Genomic DNA, 19,482 nt, shown 5'->3' on the forward strand with positions numbered 1-19,482 from the left:
TTGCCTATTCTGTGTCTTTTTTGATAGCTTGTAGGGCTTTGTCAACGTGGCTGCCATATAATTCTCCACCATTGTAAGGAAGGTCAAGAATGTTTGTCTTTACCTCAGGTTTGAATGTGGTGGCTTTGAGCCAGCCTTGACATTTCAAGACTACTGCTCCCGCTAGCTGCCTGAAACCAGTGGACGCTGCATCCATAGAGCAGTCTATAACTTAACAGGCAGTCCGTTCACCCTCAAGAAGAATTCTCTAAGCTTCCTCTGTGTCATCTGTTGGAAGTTTGTCCAAGAATGGTATCAAGGTCGACCACATCTGCCTATTATAATGCCCCAGTAGAGCCAGAGAATTCGCTGCTCGTACTGTCAGAGCTGACGTTGTTGAAAAACGCTTCCTGATGTTGTCAAGCTTTCTTCCTTCTTTATAAGGACCAGTCAAGGTAGCTGAAGGATTCTTTGAGTTTCTCTGCGCTGCTTGCGAGATCACAGAATCTGCTTTTGGATGACCTATTAAGCAAGCTGGAGCATCATACGGAGCCTTATATTTTTAGTCCAGTCTCGGCAACATGAGTGGAACAGTAGCTGGATTCTGCATTATTCTTAGCCCCTCCTTCCATATGCAATCAATGATGGGTAGGGATCTCACTGATTTCTTATAAGGCTCTTTAAAGTCATACAAAAAACAGTCCTGCAGATGCATAGGCTTCGGTAAATCAAAGCGCTTAGCCGCTCTCCTCAGAAGGTTGTAGAATCCCCCAATCTCTTCCGGAGGTGAATCCACTTGTGGGGGAGATGGAGATGCTGGAGTGGGAATGATGTAGGAATCCCATTCATCTTGTTGCATCTCTCCTTCTTCGCTCTCTACTTCTTCATCAGAGGATGTCAACTAATGCACAGGAGCAACTTGAGTAGGAGGCTGAAACCTAGGAGACTGTTGGAGAAGAGGGGAGCGAACCTGTATTTGTGGACAAACAGGTGGAGAAGGGGGAGGAGGCGGAGCCTGTTGGATGCTCTGCTCTGGCAGAAATCTCCTCTTATAGTCCACCAACATAAATTGCAGGTCTGTCATGAGACTTGAAGGGAAGTACATCATCTCCTGTTGTTGATATTGCTGTTGCAGTTGGTAATATTGACGTCCATAACCTTCACCTTCATCAGAATCCTCCTGATATTTGATGTGAAGGTCTGATGGGCTCAAGGCTGCCACAAAGAGGCTATCATCCTCAGACCCCTCGTCCTCATCATCTTCTTCTAAGAACTGAGACAGCAAAAGAGCCTGCAACTGCATAGGTGAGGTTACAGCTGGTGTTAACTGTATTTTTAACATTTTATGGTTTTCTCTCCTCTTCAACGGTGCAGACGAGCCCGTCGAGGTTTGTATCACCGCCGGAATCACCTTCATTGGCGAAGGCTGCTTTTCTTGCTCCGTCAACGGAATTGCCGTCGTCACACTGCCGGAGACATGGATTTTTGTCAACGGTTACGTCGATGACACTTCCGCCAATGATGCGGGTTCTCTCGTGGACGTAGTAGTCGACGAGATCTTTGTCGACGGGATCTATGACCGGAGTTGTGTCGTGTCGAAGGGTGGGTCATCGTCGGAAGTTGACCCCTCGACGACGATGAAGACACGATTTGCTATGTCGAAGATAAAGGTACATTACCCATCGATGATGTTGTCGTCGACGAGGACATCGACACCGCAGATACAGTCAGGGTGTTGACTAAAGACGCCGTCGTTGTTACCAGTATCACCGCAGGAGAGGATTTTTTCATCGACGGTGGTGTCTTCAACGAGCTGATTAACAGCGGAGCTGAAGTAGGTTTTTGAAGGTATGCTTCAGTTTCATAGTTGGTGTTGGAGGTTCTGAAGCTAATATTTAAAGTCTTCTTTTCTTCATGGGACGCTTTGCTGGTAGATCCAGTCTGTTTCTGAGTGGACTCAACAGACTTTTTTGACGCTTTTTTAGGTGCCTGTGACGATGAGCCAGCAGGGTCATCCAAAGGTCGTTTCTGAGGCATTCTTGAGGAAGATATAGAAGATGTATCGCTCTCCTAATCAGAGACCACAGTGTCCCTGTTTTTAAGCCTCTGAAGACACAAGAGAAGTCTGCCTTCCCTGTCTTTAAGAATCTTTGTAGAAAAGTTGCGGCATACCTTGCACTCCTTTTTGTTTGTGGTCAGGGTACAAGCCGTGTAAGCAGTCCTTGTGCTCATCAATATGCAGCCTTTTCTTCCTGCAAGTTCCACAGGCTCTCAACTAGACCTTTTTTTAGGTGTCTCTGACATAGTGGACGTCAGTTTGAATCACCTAAAAAAAATCCACTGAGTTGGCAGTAAGCTGAAAGGGTGAAAAAACACTCCAAATCTTGAAAATAGAAGACAATTGAGCAGAGCTCAGTGGAGACTCCCTTAGCATGACGAGCGGTAGAAAACCTGAGGGACTGGAGCTTCTCTCAGGAAGGTTCTACAGGGTGGTCTCTTCTGATTGTTTGAGTTTTAAGTTTGGTCTTTTTTTTACTAAAGGACAGGGGTATGTTATACAAGATTTTAAGGCCTAGAGCCTTATGTGCTATGTCTAGTAGGACAATTATTTTGATAATACCGGGGACTCCCATCTCGACGACGGGGAATGATTCAAGCATGTGAATCTATGAAAGTTCCAATACTTGAGTAAACAAAATTATCACAGCTGGTGGAGGGCAAGCACTTTTTGTGTGGAAGTATACAACTTCTGCCCAAAAAAACATTTACTCCGTACTCCAAACGTTACTCACATAATTGCCTTGTGATAGCTGCACTGTAAAAAGCCAGACCATAAAAAACACATGGTCATTGTGGCAACTGCAAAGAGCTGGAGAATAAAAGAACCAGGCATATGCATGAAAGAAAGTCAGATGTTACTGCACCTACCACATCAATAAATTATGTATTGTTAGGTTGTAACTGCTGACATGAAAATTCATTACCAAAGACAAATCTGATACAAACCAGTTTAATTTAAGAACTGCACTCATACAAATAACTCCAGCTATGGCACAAGTTAAAATGCAGATATCCTCATGATAACACTTTTTGAATATGGAAGCGCACAAGATGTGCTCACCTTTCCAAGTTTTAACTGCTTCACAAATGTTGTTCTCTGGTGCTCGGTTGATCTATTTTCAGTAGTATCTTCTGCTTGAATCTGAAATCAGAGAATGCAAGTTCATTTTTACACACACTAAAGAGTTACTTGTTTACATCGACAAACACAAAATGGACTTTACATGTCTAGAAATTCAGTAGAGCACCAGAGAGAAAGCAGCGGTTTACATTTTTTAAACTCTCTTAAATCTCAACTAAACTTGTTCGGCATCCTAACATCTTCAATGATGGTAATAAATGTTAAAACAATTCACTGCTACATACTAGGACACCAGAGCACATGTTCTGTATATTTTCTGTGGTCAGACAGTCTCGTTACTAGGGGAGTTTACCCCCTTTCTCTCTGTATTCTGCACCCTCCTTGAAAGACACAGACTTCAGTAGATCCTTGGCGTATCAAGAAATCTCCACGGGGTGAGGCATGTAGAGTCCTCCTGTCCACCTCCATCCTTTATCTCCATGTGCAGCTTGGATGTAGGACTGGCACTGGATGACCCACAATATCAAGAAGGGTTTATCTGGTCAGGGCTTGACTATCATCGATTTACTTGCTTTTGGTGCAAAAAAAGGTTTTGGACTATGATTTCCTACTTGATCCATACTTCTGTCGGAAATAGTTCTTGCCGCAGGGTTTGACATATTGGAGCAGTCCCCCTCCTCTTTGGACTCAAACCCTACCGAACCTTCCTCCTCCACCCTCAATGAAGAAAAAATCCTCGGAGAGGATGAGAGTCTTGGTTCAATGGGCAGGATCCTGCGGCTTAGATCACTCTGAATAAGGGCGGAATCAACAATCTCCACGACGTCTTCTATACTAGGTATCACCTTATTAAGCTCATGGACTTGGGCTTGAGCTTGACCTTTTCCCGGTGTGAGTGTTCTCTTAAAATGCTTCCCCACAAAGTCTTTTATTGATTTGGACACTAGGCCGCCATCTTTCTCGCAACCTTATAGTTTACGCTCAGTGGTAGCCTTCTTGGCAATTTTTTTCCTCTCCTTTTTATCATTTAACCTGGGGGAATTCGATATAGCCTCTTCGGGCCCTTCTACGACTGCTGTCACGTCGAACTCATCAGCTTTTTCCAATTGGTCTAAGCATATTTCCTTTCGCTTTGCCTTTCTTGGGGCCATATCCAAGCTTCTCGCCTGTTCCGTGGGTTTTGCCAAGGTTTTGCCCAGAAGAATGCATTTCCCCTGTTCAACTGGGAATTCTCCAAATCGCTTTGATTTTTCCTCACGCCCTTCTTCTTATGCCTTCTGTGACTTTACTCGCACGCTAATCCAAATGAGTTAAGAAATTTAATATAAAATAAGATATAAAATCTATACCCTCTCACCTTCCCTGTGTGCTGACTAGCTGGCCGAGGTGGACTTGAATTTCTTCTTTAGGCTGCCTTAAACCTGCTCAGACCTCACAGGGGCCCCTGTATCGGGTGTCTCCCCGGGATTTAGGCTTTCTTATGGCAGTTCAAAACAATCAAATTTGAGGGCACTCTTGCTTGCAGCGCGGGATTCACGTGCTACAACGCCCCCACCTGGCCCTACTTGCACCAAAACGAAGGACCCAGGGCAGGGGGCGGAACCCTCGGCGGAACCCTCGGCAGCAGTAGCATTTTTTCACTACACGCCGCCGTGCAGCCCTTACTCTGCACTCCCGGGCACTCACGGGCCGGCACTTTCCTCCGCGATTCCCCCAGAGGGGTGGGGGGGGGATACATGGACTGGCGCGGAACACTGAATCGCCGAAATACTGCTCCGCTACACCACTACACCACTTCTTCACCGCGTCTCGGCTTGCGCTTCTCCACCTCCGTCTCTCTGTCGGACGTCCGGACGTCCCGCGTCACGTTGCCACGTACGTTAGCCACAGCTTGCTACACAGGGAAGTCCGCAGGGCAATCTTGGGAATGGTCAGAGGAACTGTCGAAGGAAAGGCATTTCGATTGACTGTTCTTGTGGACACCTGCACCACAAGGCTTTCAGGCATTGGCAGCTTCATCAAAAAGTCAGGGTCACCACGGGCTCGTCTATGGCACCTAGCCACAGGCTAGCTAATCAGTGGGGCTCAACATGGCTTAGACCAATTGGCCATTTGTGTGACCATAAGAGGCATGTTAAATGGTAGTAGTGACTCAGATGAATTTGGACCTGGTTGAAGAATTTCAGTCAATAAATTGGCTTTGGTTTCTAGTTTATGCAATTGCAAGTCTAGGGATTCTGCTGCTCTTCGCACTACTACAATAAAAAAGGCAGTTTATTTTGGAGGACCAGGTGGTGAGTAAAGATCTGTCTCTAGTGAGGTATCTAGCTTACTTGCATTTTATAAGTCTAAATACAGTCCTTTATCAATCTAATGAGGTGGACAGATTGGCCCCATCATCAGGTGTCATAAGAAACACAGGTTATGCCCTGGATTGCGTCAGTAGCATGACAACATTGGCATTAGCTTTGGCCTCGACGCAAGAGGGAGTGATGCAGGGGATGGGGCCAGAACCAAAGCTGGTACCGGAGTTGGTGCTGAATCCAATACGGGTTCAAGGGACCTACAGGGTGCAGAGGGTGGAACTGCCTGCAAAAGTCTGACTGGAGGCCCCAAAAGATCTCTGAGACCCAAAGGCGTGCCAGAGGGAGCTGGTAAAGATAAGAAAATCCGCACTATAGCCTCCCTGAATACTTCCACTTGCTGTGACATCACTGACAGACCTGGAAACTCAGGGTGCATCAGTACCAGACCCTGAATTGGCTCTAAAGGAAATAGGAAGCTAGACTGGGAGGCTCATTGACACCCTGATTTCCTGTGTTTTTGCTTTGACTTACTGAAAGACATCGACCGCGATGTTGATCTGCCGCAAAAACAACTTTGGGAACAGGACCTTCCTTTTTACTTCAACCAGCCACAGTGCAGAGACTTATTTTACTTGGTGACGTAGAGTTTGGCTTTCACGTTAATCTGGGTGCAGTCACTTCAGGCTATGGAGTTCTGGTTTAAGGTCCGGCACCACAAACAGACTTCGTAAGGATCCATCACAGACATTTGTTTAGGACAATCCCTACACAACTTGACCGCTGTGGTTTTAGGAAGTCATATTTCCCTGGCACACCGGAAACTGGTTTGATGCAAAGTCTGGTTGAAGACCAGTGATCTGAAGGTGTTGGGGAAAAAAAGGAACGGACGTCAACGCACACATGTGGTGCTTATGTGCAGCTCCGCTTGTCACTTCTGAAGCGGAAGGACATTGGTACAGAGCTACACAACACAATTTTGCGCACAGAACTGCTCTGAAAGTTTTAAGATCTAGCCAGATAGCTTGGGATTATTTTAAATGTGAGGGATCTGTGGTTAGAAGTATCCTTCGGAAGTTATTTTTTGTGTGTGGCAAAATTTGGTGAAGGTACAGCAGCCCAAATTTTTCTTTGAGGATGAACTTACTGACAAACCGCAAATTGGTCAGAACTGCTGTGACTAACCATTCTTTAGTAATAAGAGGTAAATTAATTACACCCCTTTCTTCGCCGATTTGATGGAACCTTTGCTATTGCTGGCTTTGATAACACAATGATTGAATGATTGAGTCGCACAATCAATTCAGATTTGTAGAGTGCAACTTATCACCCGAAGGGGTATCTTGGCGCGGAGGATGAGACGATTAGTTGAACAGTCAGGTCTTGAGTGCTCTTCGGAAGTCAGCAAGGGGAGTGGTGGTCTGGCAGTGGAGGTGCAGGTCGTTCCAGAATTTGGCAGTGAGGTAGGAAATGTATCATCAGCCCCCTTCTCGGGCCGACGGATGCGGGATCAGTGGGCCATGTGCGAGGGCTAGGTGGGCTGAGAGGAGTGGTCTGGTGAAAGGTCTGTCGGTGGTTGATGTAGGCTGGACTTATTTGTGGAGGGAATTTAACATGTGTGAGTAGTCTGAAGTGGCATCTTTACTTGATTGGGAGCCAGTGGAGGCCTCTGAGGTGGGGGGGTTAGGCTTGACCATTTTGGAAGATCCAGTATAAGTCCGGCTCCCATGTTTTGGAGGTTGTGGAGTCATTTCAGTAGTTGGGTTGTGATTCCAGAGTAGAGTGAGTTTCCGTAGTCCAGTCAGCTGGTTATGAGGGCCTATGTTACTATTGTCCTGGTGCTGGGTGGGATCCACCCGAAGATCTTATGGAGCACTCTGAGGATATGGAAACCGTAGGAGGTTACTGCGTTCACCTAGTGCTTCATGGAGAGCTCGCTGTCCAGAATGATGCCCAGGTTCCTGAATTGGGTGGTGGAGGGGTTGGTGCAGGTCTGAGAGCGGAAGGCCGCCAGAGGTCATCCAAGGGTGAGGGGGTAGGGGGTAGGGAGAGGGGGTGTACGGCCGAAGATGAGCACTTCCATCTGGTCTGTGTTAAGTTTTAGGCAGTTTGTTTTCATCCAGTCCGAAACATCATTGCATTCTGGATGTTCACTCTACTGGTGGTGTCGTCTTCAGTGAGGGAGCAGATGAATTGGGTGTCGTTGGAATGTGAGAATTTTGAGTCCGTGGCTGCAGACGATGGTGGTCTGCGAAGTCATGCAGATGTTGAAGAGGGTGGGGCTGAGCGAAGAGCCCTGGGGGATGCCGCAGAGGGGGTTCAGAGGTGAAGGGTGGGAGGAGTATTCTTTGTGTGTGTCCTGTGAGAAACGAGGTGATGAGTTTGAGTGCGTTGCCGCTGATGCAGTTGTGATGCAGTCTGTTGACCAGGATATGGTGGTATATGGTGTCGAAGGCTGCGGAGAGGTCAAGGAAGAGGAGGACAGCTGATTCTCCATGGTTGAATATGTTCCTAATGACATCTGTTGTGGGTATCCGGGCTCTTTTGGTGCTATGCTTCGAGAAGAAGCCTAATTGGGAGGAGTCCGGTAGGTTGTTTTTATCCAGGTGGTCTGTGAGCTGGTGGTTGATGGCTTTCTCAAGGACCTTCACTGGGAAATGGAGGAGTGAGATGAGGCAGTAGTTCTTGAGGTCGTTGGGGTCTGCAGTGAGTTACTTTAGGAGGGGTCTGCGGTGGGTTTCTTTAGGAGGGATCTTCTGTGGGTTTTTAGGTTTCTGGGAAAGTGGCCGAGTTAATGGCCGAATTGATGATGCGCATGAATGAAGGGCAGATCTCCTTCCGTCCTAAGTTGAAGGCATGGTGTGGGCAGGGGTCCGTCGGAGCGCCCGAGTGTATGGAAATCATGGTGGTCTTGAGGCAGAGCTAAGTAGTTCGAGGGTCGAAATTGCAGTAGATGTCTGCTATCTTGTTGTGGAAGTAGTTTGATAGGGCATCACAAAGGTCCTGGATGGGTGGGGTTGTGTTTGACTGCCGTTGGGGCAGAGAATTCTCTGATGATGTTGAAGAGTTCCTGGAAGTCGTTGCTGCTGGTTTTGAGGCGGGTGTCCAAGGCATCTTCTTTGAGGGAGTGGTGATAATTCTTGAGGGCGGTCTTTAGGACGGAGTGATCTGTAGAATTTCTGCTGGAGCGCCAACGTCCCTCTATTCATTTGCATTCTCTTTTTGAGATTAGGAGTTCTGGGGTGAACCAGGTGACGTGTTTGTTGTAACTCTTGGTATTGGGTGGTTTGATTGATTGATTGATTGAATGGGGATTTGTAAAAGCGCAACTTTGCCCGAAGGCGTCAAGGCACAAATGATGGAAAATAGCCAGGTACATAAACAGAGGGTCAGGTATAGAGGCCTAGGAAAAAGCTTCAGTAAAGAGCAGAGTTTTGAGGCCCTTTCGGAAAAGAAGAAGAGATTCTTGGGCCCTTAGTTCCATAGGGAGCTCATTCCAGAGTCTAGTAGCGAGAGAGGAGAAAGCCTTACCTCCCCATCTCGCCTTGGCGACTCGGGGGACGGTCAGCAGATTCTGGCTGGCAGAGCGCAGGGCCCTACCGGGGACATAGGTCGACACCAAGGACCTGATGCCCTCAGCACCAACGCCATGGAGAGCCAGGTGATTAATGGTCAGGATTTAGAATTTTATCCTGGCATATACCGGGAGCCAGTGGAGATTTTTCCTGATCAAAGTACCTGAAGAGCGTCTGGGGGCGTTGACGACAAACCTCGCAACAGCGATTTGGACGACTTGCAAACGATGGAGCAGTTTATTGCTCATGCCAAGATATAGGGCATTACAGTAGTCCAGTCGCGAGGATAGGAGGGCGACCGCGACCAGTTTATGGGCATCAGGAGAGAGGTAATGGGTAAGTTTTCTTAACACCCTAAGGACCCCGCAACAGGTTGAAACCGTTCTGTTTACTTGCTTATCAAAAGCAAGTGAGGTGTCGAATATGACTCCCAGGTTACGGGAGAAGGGTGGGGACAGGTTCCCAGTGACTGAGGCCACCAGTCGGCTGACCAGATCTCCTTGTTTCCACCAAAAACCAGAATCTCCGTCTTTTCCCCATTTAATTTGAGGAAGTTAGAGGCCATCCAGCCTGCCACTGCTCCCATACAGTTTCGAAATTTTAGGGCCGTGGTCTCAACAGATTGCGACAAAGAGACCATGATCTGGGTGTCATCGGCATACGAGAGCACTTCCAGTCCAAAAGATCTGACAAGCCTAGTAAGTGGGGCCACATAAATGTTGAAGAGTGTAGGGCTCAAAGAAGAGCCCTGTGGGACCCCACACTGCAAAGGCCTGGCGTTGGAAAGGAAGATTGGGGTGATGCTGCCTGCGCTGGCGGTGATCCAGTCTGAGAAATTTTGGGCGGCCTGGTTCACGCCGTTCGTGGTGTGGAGGGTTGTGGAGCTGAGGGCAGTTGTCTATTGGGTTTGTATGACTTTGTTCTACTTGCGTTGCACAAGGGCATATGGAGTGGTGGTGTGCTGGGGAGATTCTGTAATGGTGAAATGGACGATGCTGTGGTTCCGACCAGGTGACTTCAGAGGTGTGACTGGAATGGATTTTGTCTCTGGTGGTGAAGATGGGGTCAAGGGTGTGACCAGCGTTGTGGGTAGAGTTGGTAACTATTTGCACCAGGCCGATGTGCATGTTGTCCAGGAGGTTGGCGACGTGTCTCTCGGATTTTTTAGATGGATGTTGAGGTCTCCTAGGAGGAGGTATGGATTTGATTTGATGGCAAGGGGACGTTAATTTTGGTGATAGCTGGGTAGAAAGCTGCTGGTAGGTGGCCTGTGGTCTGTAGGTGAGGGTGCCCCTGATTGATGTGTTGGCGGTCACATGCATCTGGAAGTTGAGATGTTCCATGATGGGAGTCGAGTCATGCTCTGTGCTGGTGAGTCTCATGGAGTCTTTGTGGATGATAGCTATCCCTCCTCTTTGTTGATCATTTTGTAGCCGTTGGGAGTTGCGGTGGCTATGTCAGGGGCTGAGAGGCTTGCCTGGCCCAGGTTTCGGTGATGAAGACTGTGCCCTGTTTGGCGGTGGCGCCCCAGATTTCCATGGCGTGCTTGCAGAGGGATCCGACATTGATTAGCATGCAGTTTAGCCAGTTCTGGGGTTTGGTGGTGGGAAGGGTTGTCGGTGTGGTTGTGGCGGTATGGCAGGTGAAGTCGCAGAGTCTGCACGCAAATGTACCTTTCGTTTTTGCTGGTGCTTGGGATTTGAGTGAGGTGCTGCAGTAGAACATTCTCTGACTAGGTCCAGAGGTCCTGGCGCTGGGCACAGTCCGGGCACAGACGGGCTTGCCTTTGGCATGCCAGCAGCACGACCATGCAGCACGCTTCATTTTATGCAGAATGGATGGTTGGGGCAGGGCCTGGTGGGAGGATGGGAAAGGGGAAGTGCGTCCAGATGACACTGAGGCTTCTGGCTTCCTGGGTTGTCAAGCGACGCTGGAGATCTGGTGAAGCCGGTCTTCTAGAGACAAAGTGACTTCCAGGGGCAGCAGAGTGTAGGCTGAAGGAAGTGGCTGCTCTGTATCTGTACGCTTTATTTTATGCTGGCTGTTGTTGATTTATTGAAGGTTTTGGTGGAATACACAGTAGAATCACCTTGAATATCTCTTTATTATGATGCTTAATTAACTTCCACTCTTTCAACTGAGACAGAACCCCTCCCCCTACAGGGAGCAAGCAACTGCAGGAGAGGAGTTGGATACTTATTGTTGGTTTCCAGAGGAATTTCTTTTTCATGAATTAATGGGCTTTTGATTTACATCTTTTACTATGATGCTTACATACCTCTGAACACATGCGACTGTACAGCACTTGCTGAATGAATTGTCCTTATGAGACAGGAGTTTTCCCTAATGTTCACCTATGTTATTGATGTAGCGAAATTTCTATTGGGTACATTACCCATGATATGGCTGCTCTAAGCACATTTGCTCAGAAAATTTATATGGATATAAAGTAAATATGTATAAAATTTAAGTGACATGAATTAGATTGCGCAAAAAGGGCAGTATTTGTGCATAGTCTGCTTTCTATATTTATGGTGAACTTGCTGCAACATTGAGAATGGTCATGATCAGTGAGGTCTGTCATCTAGGTCTATAGTATCGACATTGAACGGCAAACGAAAACTTTCCTTAATCCCTTCATAATTCTGCTACTTTGAATGTATTTTATTTGAAGTTATTCTTGCACTGATTTGAAGGCATTATGAATTGAATAATGTTAAAAATTTGAGTTGCATCATGAATTTCAATGTTTTGTCCATGTCTATGCATCATGAACCGTATTTGTACGGGCAATTGGGCACAGGTCACACAACTTGAAAAAGGCTTCGCCGAAACGCGTTGTTGTATGCACAATAAACTCTTTGTGCTGTCCTCTTGGTGTGCCGCTTGATTTATTCTGGATTTCCTGGATACTTCATTGTTTGGAGACAGAGACACAGACACACACACAATTTGACTGCTGTGTAGGGTTTCTACGGAAATCTAAGCACTTGTAGCTAATATTGTCATGGGTTTTCAGAAAACACTATTTGGTAACTTATCTACAATGTCATACATCTTCATTATCATATTAATGAAGAGATAAATAGCTTGTGTGTAGAGGAGTGGAGACATCCTACCTTCAGACATGTTAATGGCAATGGTTATAGAATAGCTTTCCACCATTTAAATATCCAGACGCTTACACAAAATTTCAATGCCAGCAGTTAGTTGGTTAGGGGTGTGGTAAAGTAATGACACCCACTTGTTGCTCTTGTACATACTCTGACCTATAGGAATATTTCACTTCAGGGAGCTTTACCCCATGTTACCCTTTCCTAAGAACTTCAGGTACCACTTTGGGTACTGGTGTCTTTGTTTGTGTGTGTTATTTTAAAATAAATTTCTCAATTATTTTCTCACAATTTTCGGATTTGGGTGGTTTGTGCTTCATTCTTGGTACTGTGGTGTGTATATATTTTCAAGTGAACTGTTGCATCACCATGCAGAATGTAACTGACACCTTTTTGCTTATCCTCACTGGGTGATCCCATACTTCCATGGGCAAAGTGGGAAAGTGTTTATGAATTATTTGAAAGTTTGTGGTCCAAATGTGTCTTCTCAGTGTCTATGTTGGTACACTGTTTAGGCGCAGAGGGACGAGAAATGTTAGAAAATCTACCTAGTACAAGTAAGCAAGGTTATGGTGACACTTCCTTGAAGGAGTTGGAAATGACTAAGAGATTGGATTTACACTTTCTTCCCAAACTATCTAACATTTTGCAACAATATTATTTTGGAAAAATAAAACAAGGTGAATTGTTGAGGATTACCTTACAGCTCTTTGGAAATTTCCTTTATCCTGCAACTTTGGAGAAAACACAGAAGGAAGTGTGGAAATAAAATTGACAATTGTGCCCCATCATTTCCCTGTTTCTGCCTGACAGCCATTTTTTCATTCAGACAAGCACCCATTTTGTGTGTGACATCCATTTTGTCTTCAGACCCACAAGCAAGACACCCTGCCTCTGGCACCCCCGTTCATTGACCACACATTTCTGTGGTTCTGCCAATTCTGGGAACCAGCAGCAGATAGTTCCTGTTTTAAGAAGTAGTTCCTGTTCTTAACTGTAAGACACCCTGCACCTGGCATCTTAGTTCATTGACCACCGCTTCCTGTGCTTCAGCCAATTCCCAGAACCAGCAGATAGTTCCTGTTTTAAGACATAGTTCCTGTTCTTGACTGCAAGCCAGAGAGCAGATGGTCTCCGTTTTACACAAGATAGTTCCTCTTTTTGACTCTTGTGATTCAGCCAATTCCCAGAACCAGCAAGATAGTTCCTCTTTTTGACTCTTGTGGTTCAGCCAATTCCCAGAACCAGCAAGATAGTTCCTGTTTTACACAAGATGGTTCCTGTTCTTGACTCTAAGCCAGAGATAAACCCCCGAATGAGGAAGGGCCTTCAACTGAAAGAGAACACATTTCCACACATTGCATGCCCTCTCACAAGACACGCCCCTACCTTGACACATCTGTTGGAAATTACTGCTTGTCACTTCCCTTTTTCTTGTCACTTCTGTTTTCTTCTTTTGCCTATTGACTGAAAACTGTATAAATATTCTGATGTGTGAATAAAGCTGCAGACCACTCCTGTACCCGCTTGGTGCTGGAGCTCTCCCCTTAACTCGAGTTACTGGACCCTTTTTTGTACTCGAGCACCACGCACTCCTCTCTTTGCTTTGACTGAAATTATGATTATTAAGTATAGAAATTCTGAGATGAGGTAATATTGAATTAATTTACCACATTAATTGGCACCCGAACAGGCAGGTTCCCTTTTCCACACGCGCCGGCGATATTGGACCCGGTACTGTCCTCTCCTGACCTTTGAGGGACTTCAAAGTGCACAACGCGGGGAATTCCCGCTAACTCCCTCGAGGCGAAGAGGGGGACCGACTGCGGCCCGGCATCCACACGAGGCGGTGAGGAAAATTGCGGAACGTCCTGAACCAGAGCCCAACCTGTGAAGAGACGAGTCCGAGGTTTTGTGAGCCCCACCTTAGAAGCTGCGCGCATTTCAAGATCTTCAAGAGGCCTTCCAGTTATTTTTTTCGGTGAGTACTGCTGAAAAGTATAAAGACGAACCCACAGCTTTTGTGGGTGCGGTAAAAATACATGTTTTTGTTGGTTTCTCACCTATCTTTGGTGAGGACTGCTAAACTAGTATAAAAGACGGACTCACCACTTTGTGGGTATGGTAAAGATATATGTTCTGTTTGTTTTTCTTTTTCTCTCAATTCTAAATCTTTGAAAAATCTTGCCATCATGCCTATTTTCTCGAAAATACGTAAGATAGCAACCAAAAGGAGTGTTCTTGAGAAGGAAATTCCCCTTCCTCCTCGGGATACTCCAGGACACTTCATGTATGCAAAACATGGTGTCGGTGCAATTATTTATTGTGATTTATGGGTGGATTATACTAAAGACCTAGAACACAGATATAGATGGCCTGAAAATGGTACTTTTGACATGGAATGTATTATAAAATTAGAGGAACAGTTGTGGAAGAAAAAGGGAGTCCGCCAGTCACAAAGTGACTCGGTGGAATTATGGAGAAAAGAAGCCCATAGGAGGCAACAGAAGGAATTGCATACATTTGAAAAGGGTAAGAGAATGTGAGAGCAGGCCAAGAAAGAACAGTTACAAGAAATAGGGAAAGAAGTAGTTAGTGAAAGGAATACAAGGGAACAATCAGCCATTTCTACTGGTTTTTATCCTGTATTGCCATCTGCACCTGAAAACCTTAACATTGTACCACCTAAGACACAACCTACCGCCCCATCACCAGAGGATACTTTCACCAATTTCCTCTTAGATACTCCACCTCCATATGAGGTTCCAGTAATTCAACACCCTCTGCCTCCGCCACCCCTTTTACAACATAACGCACCACCTCTCACTCCAGAAGGGGGTGCCGTAGGTCCAGACCCAGGTAAAACAATTCCCGACTGCCCCTATGACCCGACTCCGAGCAACACAGGGGAGGCGGGCCGAATAAGTAAAATACTTCATGACGCCTGGGAAGAAATAAGACATCTACCAGCAATTGACACGTTTCTTCAAGCGGCCTCTGAGTTTCTTCGTACTGGAGAGAACTCACGAGCCATTAACGCTATGACTACAAGAAGATCACACCCTGTAAAAATGCACATGTATAGGTTCCTCCTTTGCTGTTTCATAAAACACATACAAGCAGAGGAAAGAAATGTACCAGTTTCCCTTTTTGACTTATTAGATTCCGCATCCGACCACACTAGTCTAGAACTTATAAATGATGCACTAGACAGGTTTACCCGTAAGGTGACCCGTATTCTGCAAAACTTGCAAACAAATGAAGAGAATAAGAAACTTGAGGAGGAAATTACTGAACCTACTGAAAAAGTCTTACCCGTTCGTTCTTCCGCCCCTAATTCACGAACACTCCCGCCTACATTCCTCCAAGGTCACTCTGAACGGTCATCTCCAGATGAGTTATTTGAAAATACATCCAATGCATTAGACTACTGGTTAGACCAGGAACCTCCGCTTACACCGGAGGAGGAGGAAATAGCCAGAACTGCGACCCTATGGGTCTCTCAATATAAGATATATGACAATGATCTGATAGCCCAACTTTTTCTAGCATTACCACGCTCACATCAAAGATTAGCAAGTCTCTACATGGTACAACATCTCATCACACTCAATGACACTCATTTTAAACATGACCCAAGACTCGAAGATTTTCTGTCTGACTGCGCTGATAACATGTTCCTCCACAATAGTTCAGTTTTTCTCAACACATTTATAGATTTTAGACAGAAATACCAGAAAACGACTGAATATAAATCTTTCAATAATACTTGTGGACCAATTAATAGGCTTCCTCAAACACGCCAGTTCCCCATGAGAGAGGTCCACCCCAGAGCTGACATGAATGGCGCGCTACAACGCGTTTTTATTTATGTACCCTTGACAAAACTTAAGTTGCTAAGGATAAAAGAGATGGTTCCCTCCCACTCAAAGGATCCTGCTGGATTCTTTAATAATTAGGAGATGTATTAATGATGGGAACATATACTCTTTCTGATATCACAGCAATTCTGAAATTATTGTTGCCATCGGGTATATATGACAAACTAAGAGAAAAAGATTGGGAAGTAGCAGGTGAACACATTAGATGGACCGAACTTCAGAATGACGAAAATACTAGAATAGCAGGTCAAGGTATAGGAGACAGACTAAAAGCACTTCCCGGCACTATTTTAAAGGTGCTAACACAGTTACTGACAGTGAAAAAGGAGGACTGGGATACCATTTCCTCCTGCAAACAGAAACATGGTGAAGACATAGGAGATTATTACACCAGACTTGAAAAATGTTTTGCGGTAAATAGCGGCCTTACGCCGACAAGCGAAGCTTACCCGCATCTGTTTGTTTCCAAATTAGTAGACAACGCCTTGCCAGCTATTAAGGAAAGAGTACTAAAAGTAGAAAGTACCTGGCAAGCACATACACCACCACAGGTGTTACAAATGCTACAATATCACCAAAATCGCATTAGGGATGAAGAAGAAAATGATAAGAAACGCATGAAAGACACCAAGATGAAAGCATTAGTAGCCCAAACTGCACCCCAGCGCCAACAGACACCAGGTAGCCAGACAAACGTGAAGAGCACTTGTAATTATTGCAAAAAGACGGGACACTTCGTTAAAGACTGCCCTGTCTTAAAGCACAATTTGGCTACTGGTAAGACACAGCCTCGTACATATCAGCCAAAACAGAATGTTTCCCAAGGCAGTTCAACACCTTCAGTTCCACCGACAACACAAATGGCCCAAATGAACATTATAGACAGCGACTACACTGAATACTACCCAGATTTTTCATGATGTTGCCCAGGGAGAGAAGATGACAAACTGCCCCTAATCCCCATCCCAGTAGATCAGAAAGGCCCATTTATAGAGGTCCGACTTCTTGGGGAGGATAGAAAGTTTCTACTAGACACTGGGGCCAGTAAAACAACAATAAGCCATCAAGAGGTCCCAGAGGCTCCTCTCTCGGGTTCAAAAAGTATTTCTCTGGGTTTCTCCGGACAACCTGTGACAAACGCCACGTCAAAACCACTGCCCTTGCAGGTTGGTCCCCTCACGACAACTACAGATCTTATATTGACAAAATCATGTCCAGAAAATTTGCTTGGTATAAAAACATTGAAAGAATTAGGAGCTGTTATTGTTTGCTCACCTAAAGATGTCAGATTATTTCTACGAGATTTTAAGGGCCACTACACAAGTAGAGAATTAGACGAGCGTTTGAAAGATTTGCCACACACCCTTTGGGCCACTGATTCCACCACAGTAGGATGTATGGAAAGAACACCGCACAAGGTTACACTGAAAGAGGGAGCCCAACTACCACGTATAAGACAATACAAAATTCCACCTCAAGCTGAACAAGCATTAATGTTAATTATTCAGGACCTAATACAGTCAGGTGTGATTAAAGAAACAACTTCGAACATTTGCAATTTCCCTGTTTTACCAGTTCATAAAAAAGTGGAACCAGGAACACCACCTGTCTACAGACTAGTGGTGGATTTGAGAGAGCTCAATAAATGTGTCATTCCACAACACCCTGTGGTCCCAGACATCTCCACTTTACTCACAGCCATAGATGCAGAAGCAACGCATTTTTCTGTCATTGACTTAAAAAACGCATTCTTCAGTATACCCATTCACCCAGACAGTCAATACCTTTTCGGCTTCTCCTTACAAGGACGAAGTTTCCAATTCACAAGAGCTCCCCAAGGTTTCACCGAAAGCCCAAGTGTATATAGCCAAGCGTTAAAAAGACAATTGGATACTATTCAAATGCCCACGGATACAGCCATACTACAATATGTTGATGATATCCTCATTACAGAAGCATCACTACTAGTACTAAAATTCTTAGCTGAGAATGGCCATAAAGTTTCCCCTGGTAAGCTCCAATTTTGTTTACAGCAAGTGGCATACTCAGGGCACTTGCTGTCAAAGGAGGGTAGGCAGCTTACACAGGAACGCATCCAGCTCATACAACAAATACCACAACCAACAACACAGAAACAAGTTCGAGCTTTTGTTGGTCTCACCTCATATTGTAGACAGTGGATCCCGCAATTTGCACTCATTTCTAAACCATTAGTGCAGCTGACAACACTCGAAGCTGGCGCTACTCCACAATTACCCTGGACAGATGAACACACGCAAGCTTTTCAGTCTCTTAAAAAGGCTATGTGTCAAGCCCCGGTGTTAGCAACCCCTGATTACACCAAAGATTTTACCTTGTTTGTAACAGAAAACTCAGGTACAGCACTATCAGTCCTGACCCAACTTCAAGCAGACAGACATAGACCATGTAGTTATTTTTCAAGTACATTAGATCCAGTAGCACAAGCATTACCTGCATGTCTAAAATCAGTAGCAGCTACTGCACAAGCTATTAGACAAAGTGATGCTATTGTATTGGGACATCATCTGATAGTCCAGGTCCCACACGCTATTGAACTTCTGCTAAACAGAACGCAAACACAGCATCTGACAATAGCCAGACTCACCGGATATGAGATGACGCTTTTTCAGCCACATATTGAGATTAGACGATGCAACATTTTAAACCCAGCAACACTGTTGCCACTGACCTCTCCTACTGAACAACTTCACGATTGTATTGATATAATTGATTTAGTGACCAAACCCAGACCAGATTTACAAGATACTCCCCTTTCTAAGGCAGAAATGACACTTTTTGTTGATGGTTCCTGCATGAGACTCCCCACCTTGACTATGTGGGAAAAAGATAGAATGAAACGCAGAAACAAGAACTTTGAGAAATTGCGTAGTGGTTCTATCATATGTTTAATGATATTGTTTTTCTTCATAACCATTATGACGTGTCTTGGTTGGATCCTCCACACTGTTTTTCCTCCAACACCACACACCTCTCATGCACCCAACAGCACTCAGGAACACACATATCATGACCTACCCCCTCATGAACAAGCCCATAGACTAGCCTTGCAAAACAATACCTTTATACAGATGTTACACTACACTCATCAGGCCAGCAATACCACAAATTGCTGGATATGTGGCCGCCTCCCACCTCATCAGAAAAAGGGAGGGATGCCTCTTTTCCCCTTTCCATTTTCCTATAATGGGACTTGTGAAGCCTGGTTCGCCCTAATAACAGCTGACGATACTACCCCCACCTCCTGCCCTGACGGAAATAATTCATGCAAGAATGGGTGGCCTTGGGGGGACTTAAACAAGGTACTTAATGCTGCCTGTTACCCAAATGAGGATGGAAATCCTCAGGCGACAGGTACAGTCCTAGAAAGTGAAGAATATAGCAAGGGAACATGACCATGTCCTACAAGATGTTAAATACCAAACCTAAAAAGAATGCTGGTCCCCCTTC

The 19,482-nt window shown here is 45.4% G+C and overlaps 1 protein-coding gene across 1 annotated transcript in view; it reads right to left on the reverse strand.

Moving 5' to 3' along the window:
- Window positions 1-19,482, reverse strand: part of USP30 (ubiquitin specific peptidase 30) — a 394,500-nt gene that overhangs the window by 223,850 nt on the left and 151,168 nt on the right. Inside the window, exon 10 of the mRNA XM_078667396.1 lies at window positions 3,101-3,181. Within this exon, the coding sequence (XP_078523522.1) occupies window positions 3,101-3,181 (81 nt within the window). The remainder of the gene's footprint in view (window positions 1-3,100; window positions 3,182-19,482) is intronic.

Source organism: Lissotriton helveticus, chromosome 11, assembly GCF_964261635.1.
Source record: "Lissotriton helveticus chromosome 11, aLisHel1.1, whole genome shotgun sequence".
Taxonomy (NCBI): Eukaryota; Metazoa; Chordata; class Amphibia; order Caudata; family Salamandridae; genus Lissotriton; species Lissotriton helveticus.